The 17,221-nt window shown below is 44.1% G+C and overlaps 1 protein-coding gene across 2 annotated transcripts in view; it reads right to left on the bottom strand.

Moving 5' to 3' along the window:
- LOC129851013 (receptor-type tyrosine-protein phosphatase gamma-like) overlaps positions 1-17,221 on the bottom strand; it is a 325,487-nt gene that overhangs the window by 108,107 nt on the left and 200,159 nt on the right. For both annotated transcript variants that reach the window (XM_055917161.1, XM_055917162.1), the window contains exons 3-4: positions 7,176-7,358; positions 2,343-2,491 (exon numbers count right to left, since the gene is read on the bottom strand). In XM_055917161.1, the coding sequence (XP_055773136.1) occupies positions 2,343-2,491; positions 7,176-7,358 (332 nt within the window). The remainder of the gene's footprint in view (positions 1-2,342; positions 2,492-7,175; positions 7,359-17,221) is intronic.

The raw sequence follows: 17,221 nt of genomic DNA, 5'->3' as shown, positions 1-17,221 counted from the left end.
TTAGTACAGTTTTTTCAGGGTACCCCACATGGGGCCCTGACCCCAAGTTTGGAAACCACTAAACTAACCTCTCTCTCTCTCTGTCTCCTCTGCTTCCTCCTGCATACACTGCAGCCTGCCTCAGTCTCACCACTGAGCGCCACATCACTGTCTGCCTCAGTAGCCTACTCTCTGTAAAGCAAAGTTATTATGAGAACTTAGTAAACAGTTTTTAGGCTCCGTTTAACGTTAGCCAACTAGAAGGATGAAGTAAGAGGCTAACTAAACTACCTAGAGCCCTTCAACGTTACTGCAATACTGCCTTTTGTCCGGCATCTCGCACACTGTCAGCAGCATCTCTAGTTTTGCCTACTGTAATTCTCTAGTGAAGCCGACTGCGAGCTGGAGTAGTTTGTTTTACGTCTCAGGCCCTTGGCCTGTGCCACGAGAGGGCGGAGTTAGCTGTTTGAGAGAGTGGTGAATGTGCTACTAAAAAGGAAAATCCGGGAGGCAAATCAGGGGGACGCAGGCAAACATAACGAGCAAACCACTGTTCATGATTCCACTTGTTCGCAAAGAGGCAGACACTATTAGAACTCAGTCAGATCAAGAATATAAGCGTTCTGAACTTTGATCAACGCTGGGAGCATATTTAGATGTTCACCCATAATTGATTTTCTTTGTGTGCAAAAAATATATTTGTATTATGTATTTATTTGTCAAATTAGAAAAAATTACCTATGTCAATCATATATCAATCATATTATGTAGTTAAGGCCATGACCAAGTCTCACGAATAACCAGCCCAAACTAATCAAATCCAGTTAATCTTTAATGCTGGCCTATCGGCTAGAAATAACATTCTATTCTGCAGGCATCAGGACAGAGATCAACAGAGTGGACCACAAATCATACAATGAATCATTCAAGAAATCATCAATATAACAGAAGAGGGAGTTCGGCCTTTTATTGATCAGTTTCGCAATGCGCAAAAGTGAATGTGTGAAACATGAGATGCAGCACGAATTTCCAAGGTCTTGTAAGCAGCACATCAGCGTTATTGGAGGGACAAAGCACCCAGTGAAAAAAACTGAAATGACAACATAAAATTGAAATACTTAAAATTAAGGTTATTATAGTAAATTAAAACAACATGAAAAAGCGATTTAGTAAATTGAAATTAAATAATTAACAAACCCGTTTGAAGTTGGTGAAGAGCAACTGCAGAAAATTGCGTTTGGCTGCAATAAAAACTTCATGACCTTTGATCACATAATTTTTGTAAAGTTCATGCAGTTGACATGTAGGTGCAAATATGACATTGTTTATCCCCATTATTCAACACACTGGCCCACTGACTTGACAAAAGTGATCCACCCTTACGTGGCCATTGAGATGAGCATGATGCAAGACTTTGCTCTCACACAGTCACACAGAGTATCTATGCTTCATGCTGCTATAATGTGGTAGCTATGGGACCAAAACAGCGGAGAAGTTCAGCCTCACTCTTCAATGATCCTGGTTGTTTCGTAAATTGACCCACTACTACTGTTTCCTTCATGCATCTACGTCATCTTGCGGAGTCTACCTTTAAGCCTAACCTAACCTATGACCTGACCCGTCACCTTGTGCATTAATGTCCCACAGTGTCAACAAGTGACATCCCAAAAAACACAAAAACTATACAACACCTAAAACAGAAACTAAATACGAAATAGAAATGTTTTCATAAAACTTTAACTAAATAAAAACTAGCAAAGTGGATCTGAAATCGAACTGATATTTAACTGAACATAAAAACTAGTATAAAAATAAATACTATAATAATCTTTCTTAAAACTGCTGACACCAGCCAAACTCACCAAATGTCAAATGATCTATATTAATCTGTTCGCTAAAGACAGTAAAGAGGCTGCTGGGGTTGTCGTTAATCAAAACATAATAATTCGATTTTGCCATTCAAGGGAACAACAGCTGGGTAGGTGGATTTAGAGATCACTTGAGATTTTTACTGGATCCTAAAACTGTCTCTTAGCTGCAGTGTGCTGCGCCAGACCAGACGCCCATACTGATAAATCAGGCTTTAGGAGTGAGATCGACCATCACTGGCCATCCACTGATCAGACCCCAGGGCCCTGGCCTTCACATTTTTAGATCGATATGGGACCACCCTCTACTCTTCTCCATTCTGACAGGGGGCAGACTCTCACCCCCACTGGTCCTCATTCATACACTGGGTTTTCTAGAATTCTCACCTCCATATATTCCCATTCACTCTCCTTTCGCCAATATTTCCAAACCATTTTGTTTCCTGCATCCTTGAATCCCCTCTATCTCTCCAGACGACTCCCCCTCGCTCTCACCTCCACTGGGAACCTCTTGCCGTTGATGCTGTGTTCAGAGCCTTCAGAACCGTTGCTCTGGCCCCAGTGGAACTCCACCTTCTCAGCCTTAAAACGCCCGGGCAGGCCCGCACCACGAACGAAGTAGTCATCCTTCAGCATGATAGCCACTGAGAGAGACAGAGAGAGAAGAGAAGAGAAAGAAGAGAAGAGAGAGAGAAAAAGAGAGAGATAGAAATAGAGAGAGAGAGAGAGAGAGAGAGAGAGAGCGAGCGAGTTACATGAGGGTCAGGTAGGTGGCAGGTAGCCTAGCGGTTAAGAGCGTTGGGTCAGTAACCGGACATACACACAGCGTGAAACTTCTGTTTGGCCTGCAAACAATATAAAATTACATTCATTCAAGGCACTTGGTATTGAGGTTCATCATCTATTTAGCTTCCCCAAGGGGATGCTGATGCATTTTCTGAATATAACATGTGGTGCTTTTATAACGTCTGTGCTGCCTTCCCTACAAGTCTGGGTCTCTAATTAAGGGCTAATTTGTCTGGTAAAAGCTATCTCCTCAGCCACTTCTAATTGCCTCTGCAAATCTTTTGTTAGTTCATCATACGCTTGTTGAAATAAAGTGGAAATTGACAGAGGGAGGCACATTTTTTTATTCAAAATTTGACTGAATAGACCCACATTTAATTAACTAATACGACCTTAAATAAATGCTCCCATTGTCAAACCGATTTCTTACTGTGATTGAATTTCAGAATCGTTTCTACTCCTCCTTTCAGAGGAGATTTCTGTCCCATTTAGAAGAAGCACTCAAGTGAAATGAGTGGCCTGGTTGTCATCTCGACGTCTTCAGAAAAGTTTGAAACTTGAGGCATTTCAAACTAAATACACCAGGCCTGTTAAATTCCATTTACTTAGTTTGACATTTCTTAGGTCGTAGACTCCGCTAAAGCCTTTGACCCTTAAACAATAGGCTGGTCTATCAAAGTTAATTTCCCTCCTTGTGTAGTTTGTGTCCTCTGGGAGATATTGGAGATTTTAAGAGACGTGTCACTTGGTGCTTGTACAAGATTGTTGGCACTCCCACTGAAATTCTACCAGTCTGCATCCAAGAAGCTAAGGTTACACTGAGTAGTAGGACATCCTGTGGGAGCCTGGCCTTCCTGGCAAACCTCATACTACCATTGAGACTGCATATGAGGGATTAACCACGCATAGTGTGCTAAATGGGTTTCTTAGCATCTACTGCATGTGGAGGGAGGGAGTGGTGGAGGGAGACTACCACAGTGGCTAACTTAAATACACTCCACTGTATTGCTGCAATGCTAAGTCTCACTCCTCCACTGTGGCTAGGCTGAGCTGTTGCGGTTTATGCTAACAGACTAGCGGAAGGGATGGAATTGCAGCTTACATTAGTCTTCAGAGCACAGCATGCAGAAAGAAAAACACATATCTTGCTCCCTTTTTTCATCATTTGTTTTTGCCTTTTGTTGATTCAGAGTCCTAATCCAGCGTGTGAGGGGAAGGCAAGCCCTGGGAGTTTCATTAGCGATGGGAGCCAGTGTTTGGGCGCGCTAACAGGCGAGCCGGAATTAGACGCTAAGCCAGCGAGACCATGGACAGCAATGTGTGAAAACTGGGGGCATATATGAAAATAAAGCCGTGATCAATGCAAATATTTCTTCAGGGCTCCAAGTCCTCATGAATTTCTTAAAAAGGTTTATTTGATATGATTCTGGGAAAGTATTCTCCCTTCATCCCTCTTCTTCCAGCCGCCCTCCTTTCCCTCTCAAAAACCATGACACCGTTGTTCTGGCCGTGAGACATCTATAATGACTTCCTGCTTCAAGGTGACAGGGTCAGAGTTCAGCCAAGGCTACAGCTTTCACAGAAGCAGGAGCACTTTTAAAAGAAGCTGATTGAAGCATCCATTATTCAGAGACGCTTTAAGTGATTATGTCAATCAAATCAAATTGTATTTGTCACATGCGCTGAATACAACAGGTATTACCGTGAAATACTCAGCTGTCATTTATAAATAGTGGAAAATGTATAAATAATGCATTGCACAACAAGAGGATGTTTGTCTAGCTAGGCGTGCATTATGGAGTATGCAGAGTCAAGAAGCTGCGCTCTATTTTGTTCTGCTACTGTTGTTTGTGTTAGAACTTCATTTGATTTGGTGGGCTACGGCACCACTACGCTAACCCATTATAATACCTGTGCTACACTGATTTTCCCCGATCATGCCTGTAGAGGAGACAGCTCAGAAGTAGCCCTTGTCCTTTAACAAACCATGACCTTTGGAAGAGATGGCTACGGACATCAGAGGTTCTGAGAAACACCATGCGATCAGGGACGGACATTTCTCATGCCGAGTGAGTTAAGGAGTCTCTCTCGTTCTCTCTCTCTCTATCACTGAGTGATGCCAGGACAGGGACACTAATACACTTCTCAGGGGGGAAGCAGCCCATTCCCAGGGGAGAAGACGTACAGTCCCCCACCAGATGAACCTGACTCTCCTTCAGCCTCACAAAGACATGGCCTCCAATCTCAACAACAAGCCATTTACTCACCCCCCCCACTAGTGAGGAATGTGGGCTATTGACTCACATACTCCCTACTAGAGGGAGCTTGAAATTCCATCAGCGTTAGCCTTGATAGAAATATGGCAAAGCTTTATGGGCTATTCCCTCTATAAGATCTTCATTATTTGATAGAACACAATATATCACCCACTGATAGAGGGATTACAAGGTATACAAGATGTATGTTTTTTTTTAAAGCACATACAGGCGTCCATTTAGGGTCTCCACTTGGGAGAGATGGACCAGGGACAACACCAGTTCATACATGCCACATTATGTTCAGAGAGATTAATATAATAAAATATCTGACAATATAGAAATCACACTAGTCACATTATTTTCCCCAGGTCTGCAGAGTGAGCCTTAATAGGACAGCTGGCCCTGTTGTGACTGCTGTCAATACGGATGCCAGCCACCTGTGGCCCCTGCTCCCACAAGCATTTTAACTCCATTTGTAGGCAGAAAGAGAGGACATCCATCTTTGTGACAGATAGATATTGTGAAAAATGCCTGTCTTAGACAGGGAAAATCCATGAAATGCTATAAATGCTGAATTTAGTTTTTTTCAGGTTTTCATCTGTACCAATGACAGATTCACTAATATGGAGGCATCACTTGTGTGCAAATCCGCTCCTACCACAAATATTGTATTGGACTGCTGTGCATGTCACTTTTAAACTACTTGAACGTACAGATGTAAGATCTTCATTTGACCTACAGTATATTGTCAGGATTTCTACGTTAAGTCCATAATGTTGCTTGGTCAGTGGTTAGGCTATTAGCTGGCCAAAAGTAGGCTACATGAAAGGTACAATACTGTTAGCATAACCGTGTGTTAGAGTGGGTTTTCAGTTCATTTATGTAAATCACAAAGCTCACATGTATTTCCTGCAGTGCAGGAACTTTCTCAGCAACATAAGAGTGATCAAATCAAGATCCTAAGATCTGTATGTATATAGTGTGATTTTCATGTACTCTAATGTTATACTAAAAATACAGTGCATTCGGAAAGTATTCAGACCCCTTCCCTTTGTCCACATTTTGTTAATTAAGTTACAGCCTTATTTTAAAATGTATTAAATATTTTTTCCTCATCAATCTACACACAATAACCCATAATGACAAAGCGAAAACAGGTTTTTAGAAATGTTTTCAAATTTATTAAAAATAAAAAACAGAAATACCTGAAAGAAGTTTGGAACCACCAAGAGGTGACCAAGAACTCGATGGTCATTCTGACGGAGTTCCAGAGTTCCTCTGTGGAAATGGGAGAATCTTCCAGAAGGACAACCATCCCTGCGGCACTCTACCAATCAGGCCTTTATGGTAGAGTAGCCAGACGGAAGCCACTCCTCAGTAAAAGGTACATAACAGCCCGCCTGGAGTTTGACAAAAAGCACCTAAAGGACTCTCAGAGCATGAGAAACAAGATTCTCTGTCTTCGGCCTGAATGCCAAGCGCCACGTATGGAGGAAACCTGGCACCATCCCTATGGTGAAACATGGTGGTGGCAGCATCATGCTGTGGGGATGTTTTTCAGAGGCAGGGACTAGGAGACTAGTCAGGATCGAGGGAAAGATGAACTGAGCAAAGTACAGAGAGATTCTTGATGAAAACCTGCTCCAGAGCGCTCAGGACCTCATACTGGGGTGAAGGTTCACCTTCCCACAGGAAAATGACCCTAAGCACACAGCCAAGACAACGCAGGCTTCGGGACATGTCTCTGAATGTCCTTGAGTGGCCCAGCCAGAGCCCGGTCTTGAACCTGATCGAACATCTCTGGAGAGACCTAGAAATAGCTGTGCAGCAATGCTCCCCATCCAACCTGACAGAGCTTGAGAGGATCTGCAGAAAATAATGGGAGAAACTCCCCAAATACAGGTGTGCCAAGAATGTACCGTCATACCCAAGAAGACTCAAGGCTGTAATCGCTGCCAAAGTTACTTCAACAAAGTACTGAGTAAATTTTCTGAATACTTATGTAAATGTGATATTTCAGTTTTTTACTTTTATAAATTAGTAAAAAATTCTAAAAACCTGTTTTTGCTTTGTCATTATGGGGTATTGTGTGTAGATTGATGAAGGGAAAAAACGATCTAATATGTTTTAGAATAAGGCTGTAACGTAACAAAAAGTCGAGGGGTCTGAATACTTTCTGAAAGCACTGTAGGTACCTTATAATATGTTCAGACGTATCTATACTGTATCTACATAATCAAAGGAAGGAGAGGGTAAACAGACATTGGGGGACTGTGAATCTCACCTGTTTTGCCAGTGTTCTTCATTGAAGTCTTGTTGGAGGACTCTGTCTCAAATCCATCCAAAGCTAGCTCCTGATACTCCATGGACACCTTGCTGTCCTGATCTGCGATGTTGATTGGGGATTGGTTCCTCTCTCTGCATTCTGGGTAGGCTGATGACCAGCCCTCCTCTGGCCCGTACGTACCTGGATGATAAGAAAGAATACGATATATATATTCCATACGATACAATGTGGTTTTGCCATCCAACCAGAGCCAACCATTTGGTCCGCTAATCAGCAGAGAAAGTGAATTTTCATACACATAATGCAGAAAAGTAATCATTCATTTTTTTGGTGGAATAATGCAGTCTTAATGGCACTCATTTTCCAAAAAGGAACCACTGTAAGGGCTGTCGTTCTCCTCTTCCTCGGACGAGGAGAGGAGAGAAGGATCAGTAGACCAAAACGCAGCATTTGGGAAATAAGCCATCTTTTATTTGACACGATGGCAACACGAAAACAAACACTTTCAAAATTACAAAACAAGAAAACGATGTAGACGAAAAAACCTGAACATGAACTTCCTTAACTAAAACGTAAAACTCACGGACAGGAACAGACTACATCGAAACAAAACGAACAACCGAACAGTCCCGTATGGTGCAAGACATAACACAGATACGGAAGACAATCACCCACAAACAAACAGTGAGAACACCCTACCTAAATATGACTCTTAATTAGAGGAAAACGCAAAACACCTGCCTCTAATTAAGAGCCATACCAGGCAACCAAAACCAACATAGAAACAGATAACATAGACTGCCCACCCAAAACACACGCCCTGACCATAAACACATACAAAAACAACATAAAACAGGTCAAGACCATTACAGAACCCCCCCCCCCTCAAGGTGCGAACGCCGGGCGCACCAGCACAAAGTCCAGGGGAGGGTCTGGGTGGGCAGTTGACCACGGTGGTGGCTCAGGCTCTGGACGCTGTCCCCACACCACCATAGTCACTCCCCGGTTCTGTCTTCCCCTCCCAATGACCACCCTAAAACTAACATCCCCTAAATGAACGGCCAGCACCGGGACAAGGGGCAGCACCGGGACAAGGGGCAGCACCGGGACAAGGGGCAGCACCGGGACAAGGGGCAGCACCGGGACAAGGGGCAGCACCGGGACAAGGGGCAGCACCGGGATAAGGGGCAGCACCGGGATAAGGGGCAGGTCCCGGCTGAGGGACTCCGGCAGATCCCGGCTGAGGGACTCCGGCAGGTCCCGGCTGAGGGACTCCGGCAGGTCCCGGCTGAGGGACTCCGGCAGGTCCCGGCTGAGGGACTCCGGCAGGTCCCGGCTGAGGGACTCAGGCAGGTCCCGGCTGAGGGACTCAGGCAGGTCCCGGCTGAGGGACTCAGGCAGGTCCCGGCTGAGGGACTCAGGCAGGTCCCGGCTGAGGGACTCCGGCAGGTCCCGGCTGAGGGACTCCGGCAGGTCCCGGCTGGACGGCTCCGGCAGGTCCCGGCTGGACGGCTCCGGCAGGTCCCGGCTGGACGGCTCCGGCAGGTCCCGGCTGGACGGCTCCGGCAGGTCCCGGCTGGACGGCTCCGGCAGGTCCCGGCTGGACGGCTCTGGCAGGTCATAGCAGGACGGCTCTGGCAGGTCATAGCAGGACGGCTCTGTAGGGAGGAGAAGGAGAGACAGCCTGGTGCGTGGTATAGGCACTGGCTGCGCTGGAGAGGAGGAAACAGCTGGAGAGAGAACCCGGAGAGACAGCCTGGTACGGGGGGCTGCCACCGGAGGACTGGTACATGGAGGTGGCACCGGGTCTACCGGACCGTGAAGGAGGACACGTGCTCTTGAGCACTGAGCCTGCCCAACCTTACCAGGTTGAATGGTGCCCGTAGCCCTGCCAGTGCGGCGAGGTGGAATAGCCCGCACTGGGCTATACTGGCAAACCGGGGACACCACTCGTAAGGCTGGTGCCATGTATGCCGGCCCGAGGAGACGCACTGATGGCCAGATGCGTTGGGCCGGCTTCGTGACATCCAGCTCGATGCCCAACTTAGCCCTCCCAGTGCGGCAAGGTGGAATAGCCCGCACTGGGCTAAGCACGCGTACTGGGGACACCGTGCGCTTTACCGCATAACACGGTGTCTTACCAGTACGACGCCTTCTACCTCCACGGTAAGCACGGGGAGTTGGCTCGGGTATCCTACCCGGCTTTGCCACACTCCTCGTGTGCCCCCCCCAAGAAATTTTTGGGTCTGACTCACGGGCTCCCAACCGCGTCGCCGCGCTGCCTCCTCATACCAGCGCCTCTCAGCCTTCGCTGCTTCCAACTCCTCCTTGGGACGGCGATATTCCCCTGGCTGAGCCCAGGGTCCTCTACCGTCCAGGATCTCCTCCCATGTCCAGGAGTCCTTGTTGCTCTGTTCCCTTGCCGCTTGGTCCTCGTTTGGTGGGTGATTCTGTAAGGGCTGTCGTTCTCCTCTTCCTCGGACGAGGAGAGGAGAGAAGGATCAGTAGACCAAAACGCAGCATTTGGGAAATAAGCCATCTTTTATTTGACACGATGGCAACACGAAAACAAACACTTTCAAAATTACAAAACAAGAAAACGATGTAGACGAAAAAACCTGAACATGAACTTCCTTAACTAAAACGTAAAACTCACGGACAGGAACAGACTACATCGAAACAAAACGAACAACCGAACAGTCCCGTATGGTGCAAGACATAACACAGATACGGAAGACAATCACCCACAAACAAACAGTGAGAACACCCTACCTAAATATGACTCTTAATTAGAGGAAAACGCAAAACACCTGCCTCTAATTAAGAGCCATACCAGGCAACCAAAACCAACATAGAAACAGATAACATAGACTGCCCACCCAAAACACACGCCCTGACCATAAACACATACAAAAACAACATAAAACAGGTCAAGACCGTTACAACCACCAGTAGATTCCCTCTGATGTTGACCTGCAGTTAAACTTTGCTTCCCATAATGCAGGCACATATGTGGTATTTTTATCAGAATGTGAACAAAGCTACACCTCCTAACCCATGAGGAGGTAAGGGCAGTGTACTCAGAGATGAAACCCCACACTCTTAGATGAATGGCAAGTCCCGGTGTGAGACCAGACACCTCCATGTAGCACAGAGTCAAGACAGGGAGAGGAGCAGGGTGGAAATGTCACCAATCTCCTGCCACCTCCCTCAAATAAAGCAAACAGAGAGAAGGACAGAGAGGGTAAGAGAGAGAGAGAAAGAGAGAGAGAGATAGGATAGGGTCAATGCCATGGAAACAGTGGAGGAGGGAGGATATAGATAGTCAATCTCCTCTCCCTATACACTTGTAAGCAGAGCAGGCATGGTGTCCTCAGTGTGGGGTCACAGTCTTCAATAACCACCCAACCATGAAACACCAGACCAGCCAAGTGAAGTCAAGTGATTCCTTTGTGTCCAGTGAAGGGGAATTCATTTGGTTGTGGATAACACACTAGAAAAACACATTCAACAAAGCCATACATATCCCAACAACATTTACAATATAATTCAACTGATTCAGTGAATACAACAGCACCCCACACCCATAAACATTCCACCTAATTGATTTTAAATGCAGAAGTACTTTACATATTAGTAAGTGCATTATATTAATGTATATAATAATTGGAAGCATTAGCTAAATAGTGCTACAGTATCTGTCTCATGATGGGACATAGGAACAGAGGGTGTGGCTATCTCTTAACACAAACTCAGACTACAAACCATGTCAAGTTTAATTTATTATACAAGGAACTGAGAAATCAATCATTTAACCTTGTACAATGATTACAACTGCACAACACGCTGTAAGCATTTGATACGAAAGGGACATACAGCATCTAATCATAATCCTAATCTCCAATAGATATGCTTCATTGTGTCCTAACCTCGAGATCTATTGACTTTCCCCTGCATTATGTTCTCCCCTGTCCTCTTTCTACAGTGAAGGCTTTGGCTGCCCTCTGTCTTAAGGATGAAATGAAGGGGCAGGGCCCACTCCTATTCACTCTGCCCACTCCTACTACCCTCTATGTCCGCAGCATGCACACTCGGGATAAAGTGCACCCATAATTGAAAGCTACACTGGTCTCCCGGGGTTCTAAAATTAATTTGTCTATGATTACTCATGCCTCACGCGCGTCCGGAGCATTTGGTCATTTCTATTTAATTGAATTAGGAAGCGTCCTCTTCTCCTGCCCCTTATCCTAGCCTTGGGGTATATTGATTGTAGAGATCTGGGTTTCATATATGAAAGCGCAGGGTATGGATCCAGGCAGCCGCGGACTTGTAATTAATGCAGTAGAGAGCTGGTGTGAAGCCATTAGTCATTGTTTTAATGCAGCCAATGTGTGCAGAGAGTTGCTGCACTGAGAGGAGAGACAAGCGGACAAGTAAACAACCTTTACACTAAACAAACTAACAGAAATACATCTGGCCCATGCATAAGGCAATACAGATGCTGCCTATCTCAAAACATGTTGAATCTTCCATGTCCTATCTCAAAACATGTTGAATCTTCCATGTCCTATCTCAAAACATGTTGAATCTTCCATGTCCTATCTCAAAACATGTTGAATCTTCCATGTCCTATCTCAAAACATGTTGAATCTTCCATGTCCTATCTCAAAACATGTTGAATCTTCCATGTCCTATCTCAAAACATGTTGAATCTTCCATGTCCTATCTCAAAACATGTTGAATCTTCCATGTCCTATCTCAAAACATGTTGAATCTTCCATGTCCTATCTCAAAACATGTTGAATCTTCCATGTCCTATCTCAACATGTTGAATCTTTATAGGCATATCTGAACATGTTACTTAAAGGGATAATCAACCCCAATGCACAAATTCCTATGATTAACAGTGTTGAACAGTGTTTTATAACAGTAATATGAAAACATTATTTCTGACATTATAACAAAGTTGATAGCAACTTGAAAATTGTTGTGGAAATATGTTGCAGCTCAAGTCGACTACAAAACCCAAACTGCAATGTTGTTTCTCTGGGCTGGCTAGCTAGTTAGGTAGCTAGTAAGCAAACATAGCTACACACAATAACACCAAAGTTAATATCAGCATGTGATGTAGCTAGCTAGCTGTAAAATCCCTAAACAACTATACCTTTCGAAGTATCTCACTGAGTTCAACTTGCAGTTCAACTCTGCCCAGAGCGAGTGCAGAGCACTTTGCTATGGCAACAACGGCCCTTTCCCACGTTTCCCACAGACACACAGGGCACATTGCGAGATGATACTAGAAAGAGAAACTGAGTTGAAAAATTTTGTACACTTTTTAGATTGAGCCCATCTATGTGAAGTACAGTGCCTTCAGAAAGTATTCACACCCCTAGCCTTTTTCCACATTTTGTTGTGTTACAGCCTGAATTTTAAATGGATTAAATTGAGATTTTGAGTCACTGGCCTACACACAATACCCCATAATGTCAAAGTGTAATTTTGTTTTTACACATTTATACTGTACAAATTTACAAAAATGAAAAGCTGAAATGTCTTGAGTTAACAATAAGTATTCAACCCCTTTGTTATGACAGGCCTAAAAAAGTTCAGGATGTAAAAATGTACAAGTTGCATGGACTCACTGTGTGCAATAATAGTGTTTAACATGATTTTTGACATGATTTTTGAATACCTACATCATCTCTGTACCCCACACATACAATTATCTGTAAGGTCCCTCAGTCGAGCAGTGAATTTCAAACAGAGATTCAACCACAAAGACCAATGCCTTGCAAAGAAGGACACCTATTGGTCGATGGGAAAATTTTGAAAAAAGCAGACATGGTGTATCAATACACCCAGTCACTACAAAAATACAGGTGTCTTTCCTAACACAGTTCAAGGAGATAAAGGAAATCCCTCAGGGATTCCACCATGAGGTCAATGGTGACTTTAAAACAGTTACAGAGTTTACTGGCTGTGATAGGAGAAAACTGAGGATGGATCAACAACATTGTAGTTACTACACAATACTAATCTACAGTGCATTCGGGAACTATTCAGACCCCTTCCCTTTTTCCACATTTTGTTACGTTACAGCCTTATTCTAAAATGTATTAAATGTCCTCATCAACCTACACACAATAACCCATATTGGCAAAGTGAAAAATGTTTTTTAGAAATGTAATTACATAAGTATTCAGACCCTTTGCTATGAGACTCGAAATTGAGCTCAGTTGCATCCTGTTTCCATTGATCATCCTTGAGATATTTCTACAACTTGATTCGAGTTGTAATAATTGTATCCATTTTAGAATAAGGCTGTAACATAACAAAATGTGGAAAAAGTCAAGGGGTCTGAATACTTTCCCGAATGCACTGGATACTTTGTCATGACGATATAAATGGATGGATGCGTTCTAGACAATTTATTGGCTGATTTGACAATCTGGAGTGCAGGTAATTGTTTTAAAAGCGTTATTAAATGTGACAGTGTGTTATCCCCATCTCCAGTGAGGAGCCATGTAGCTATGACGCGTTCCTACACGATTTCCTGATTTCACAGACAGACCACTTAGAAGCTAAATCATGGGGGAAATTATTATTTTACCCAGTGATAGAATATAGGCTTTCGTGAAATTGACAGGAGTTTCATGATTTTTATTTGGGGTTGGATTAGCCCTTTAAAAGCATATTACACCCATCTAAATATCAGAAGATAATGATGGAGCATAAGTGGAACATGAATTTATGTGAGCTCACACAGTAATGAGAAAATTAGACCTTGTATGCCAGGGCCAGTCAGTCAGTGTCCCCTGGTGCGATTGACCTTCCTCCTGAGACGAGCAAGCATGAGAAGAACTAAAACCAGAAGCACGTCACCAGGTGTCACATGAACGTTGCATTCCCCTTTGACCTCTGCCTACCAGAGATTGATACTTAGAGATAATTAAACAATGGCCTTTTTATCCAAACAAACTGGTTTTCAAATACAGGAAATATCAACAAGCTTACAGGGTAAGGAAACCAATATGCAATTTTGTAATTTTGATGAACAATCCCTTTAAAGCTGGAAATCATAGCGATGAAACTGCCACGTCCGTTTGCAATATTACAACAACAAAGATGTTATTTCAAACAACGAACACGGATTTTTTCACTTGGAAATCATTACATGCGTGATAAAACAGCAGAGTGAGTAATAATACGTTCTTTATGCATGATACTGGATGCTCATTTCCTCAAAACAAAAACAATAACAAATACACCTGGTTGCAGCCAGTGACACGGTTTAGCCTATCACGGATCTAATCTTTAAGCCTTCTCTTTTATTGTCACGTTCTGACCATAGTTCTTGTGTGTTTTGCTTGTTTTAGTGTTGGTCAGGACGTGAGCTGGGTGGGCATTCTATGTTGTGTGTCTAGTTTGTCTGTTTCTATGTTTGGCCTAATATGGTTCTCAATCAGAGGCAGGTGTTTTGTGTTGTCTCCGATTGGGAATCATATATAGGTGGCTTGTTTTGTGTTGGGGTTTGTGGGTGGTTGTTTCCTGTCTTTGTGTTTTCTCTGCACCAGATAGGGCTGTATCGGTTTGCCACATTTGTTATTTTGTATCGTGTTTATCGTTTTATTAAACATGTTGAGCACTGGCTACGCTGCGTGTTGGTCCGATCCCTGTTACACACTCTCTTCTCGTGAAGAGAGGGAAGGCTGCCGTTACATTTATGTTATAGATAAGGAATGGATTGTGAATCGCCTAAAATGTACTAGGCTTGTGAGTATAGGAACAAATTTCTATTATTGAGTTGGCCCTCAGAACAGCCTCAATTTGTTGGGGCGTGGACTCTACAAGGTGTTCCACAGGGATGCTGGCCCATGTTGACTCCAATGCTTCCCACAGTTGTGTCAACTTGGCTGGATGTCCTTTGTGTGGTGGACCATTCTTGATACACACGGGAAACGCATGAAAACCCCAGCAGCTTTGCAATTCTTGACACAAACCTACTACCATACCCCAATTCAAAGGCACTTCAATCTTTTGTCTTGCCCAGTCACCCTCTGAATGACACACATACACAATCCATGTCTCAACTGTCTCCCCTTCATCTACACTGATTGAAGTAGATCTAACAGTGACATCAATAAGGGATCATAGCTTCCACCTGGATTCACCTGGTCAGTATACGTCATAGAAAGAGCATGTGTCCTCAATGTTTTGTACACACAGTGTATGTATATCACATTCACAGAGTGGAGGGGTAATACATACTTATCTCCCTGACAACAAAGAACATGGCAGAGATATCAGCAGAGAGAATCACAGACAATAATCATACATTCTGGTCAACAGGAAGAGGAATTGATATTTCTGATGTTTTATGCATTTTTCATGGCCAATTGTCTATGATTCTCTTGAGAGCAAGCACATTTTATTTCTGCGAATTATGAACACTTTTTAAATATACCTTCATGTTGCTTTCACCCTCCAGGGACTAGAGACTTTTCAGTCAATTACGAGAGATTTCTTCAACAGCCTCAGCGTTCGCGACCTTGCTCATGTCATATTGAAAAAATGCCATATTTCAATTTGCTGCATAAACAAAACCATGATTGTGTGAGGCTGCTTAAAGAGCACAATTATAAAACGTTTGCCCAAAGACAGCATTGTTACCCAAAAGCCAACACACCTTAGGGGGAATTTGCCTTTGGAAAAAATATGCCATTCTCCAAGGAACAGAACAAAGCATGGCACCACTATTCTATTTCCCACCCGTTTTTCCAGCACCTGTTTCAGGATGCTCTATGGTCCTCTCCTAAGGCCGTGATTCCATCAAGATTAGTGGGAAATTGCAGAAATCAATGCTGTGAGAGGTCTGCTGGTATTTCAGTGATCTCCGCCTTGCCAGGAGAGGCCCAATAGAGTCACTCAAGGCATTATATGTAATCTCCCAGTGCAGCCAACGCGACAGAAGCCTCTCTCAAATCCTCTTCACCTGGAGGAAAATACACAGCATACTGTACACTCTCCAGCAACACCTATTACAATGGCCACCACTGTAAACAAATACACAAGGTTAATTTGAACTGGAATTGGGATGTGGTAGAGAAATTAGACATTTGAGAGTGAGAAGTTAATAATATCTTTTTGGCCTTCCTGTGACATTGGGTGTTGTAGGTGTCCTGGGTGGCAGGTAGTTTGCCCCCGGTGATGCATTGTGTAGACCGCACCAACCTCAGTAGAGCCTTGTGGTTGAAGGCGGTGCAGTTGTCGTACCAGGCGGTGATACAGCCCGACAGGATGCTCTCGATTGTGCATCTGTAAAAGTTTGTGGGTGTTTTAGGTGACAAGCCAAATTTCTTCCTGAGGTTGAAGAGGCGTTGTTGTGCCTTCTTTACCACGCTGTCTGTGTGGGTGGACCATTTCAGTTTGTCCATGATGTGTACGCCAAGAAACTTAAAACTTTACACCTTTTTCACTACTGTCCAGTCAATGTGGATGGGGGTGCTCCCTCTGCTGTTTCCTGAAGTCCAGGATCATCTCCTTTGTTTTGCTGACATTGAGTGAGAGGTTGTTTTCCTGACACCACACTCTGAGGGCCCGTCGTTGTTGGTAATCAAGCCTACCACTGTAGTGTCGTCTGCAAACTTGAAGATTGAGTTGGAAGCGTGCATGACCATGTAGTCATGGGTGAACAGGGAGTACAGGAGAGGGCTGAGAACGCACCCTTGTGGGACCCCAGTGTTGAGGATCAGCGGGGTGGAGATGTTGTTTCCTACCTTCACAACCTGGAGTCGGGCCGTCAGAAAGTCCAGGATCCAGTTGCACTGGGTGGGGTCGAGACCCAGGGTCTCAAGCTTAATGATGAGTTTGGAGGGTAGTATGGTGTTAAATGCTGAGCTGTAGTCAATGAACAGCATTCTTACATAGGTATTCCTCTTGTCCAGATGGGCTAGGGCAGTGTGCAGTGTGATGGCGATTGCATCGTCAGTGGACCTGTTGGGGCGGTAAGCAAATTGGAGTGGGTCTAGGTTATCAGGTAGGCT

This window comes from Salvelinus fontinalis, chromosome 3, assembly GCF_029448725.1.
Source record: "Salvelinus fontinalis isolate EN_2023a chromosome 3, ASM2944872v1, whole genome shotgun sequence".
Lineage (NCBI taxonomy): Eukaryota > Metazoa > Chordata > Actinopteri > Salmoniformes > Salmonidae > Salvelinus > Salvelinus fontinalis.
This window is presented reverse-complemented; position numbering and strand designations above follow the sequence as displayed.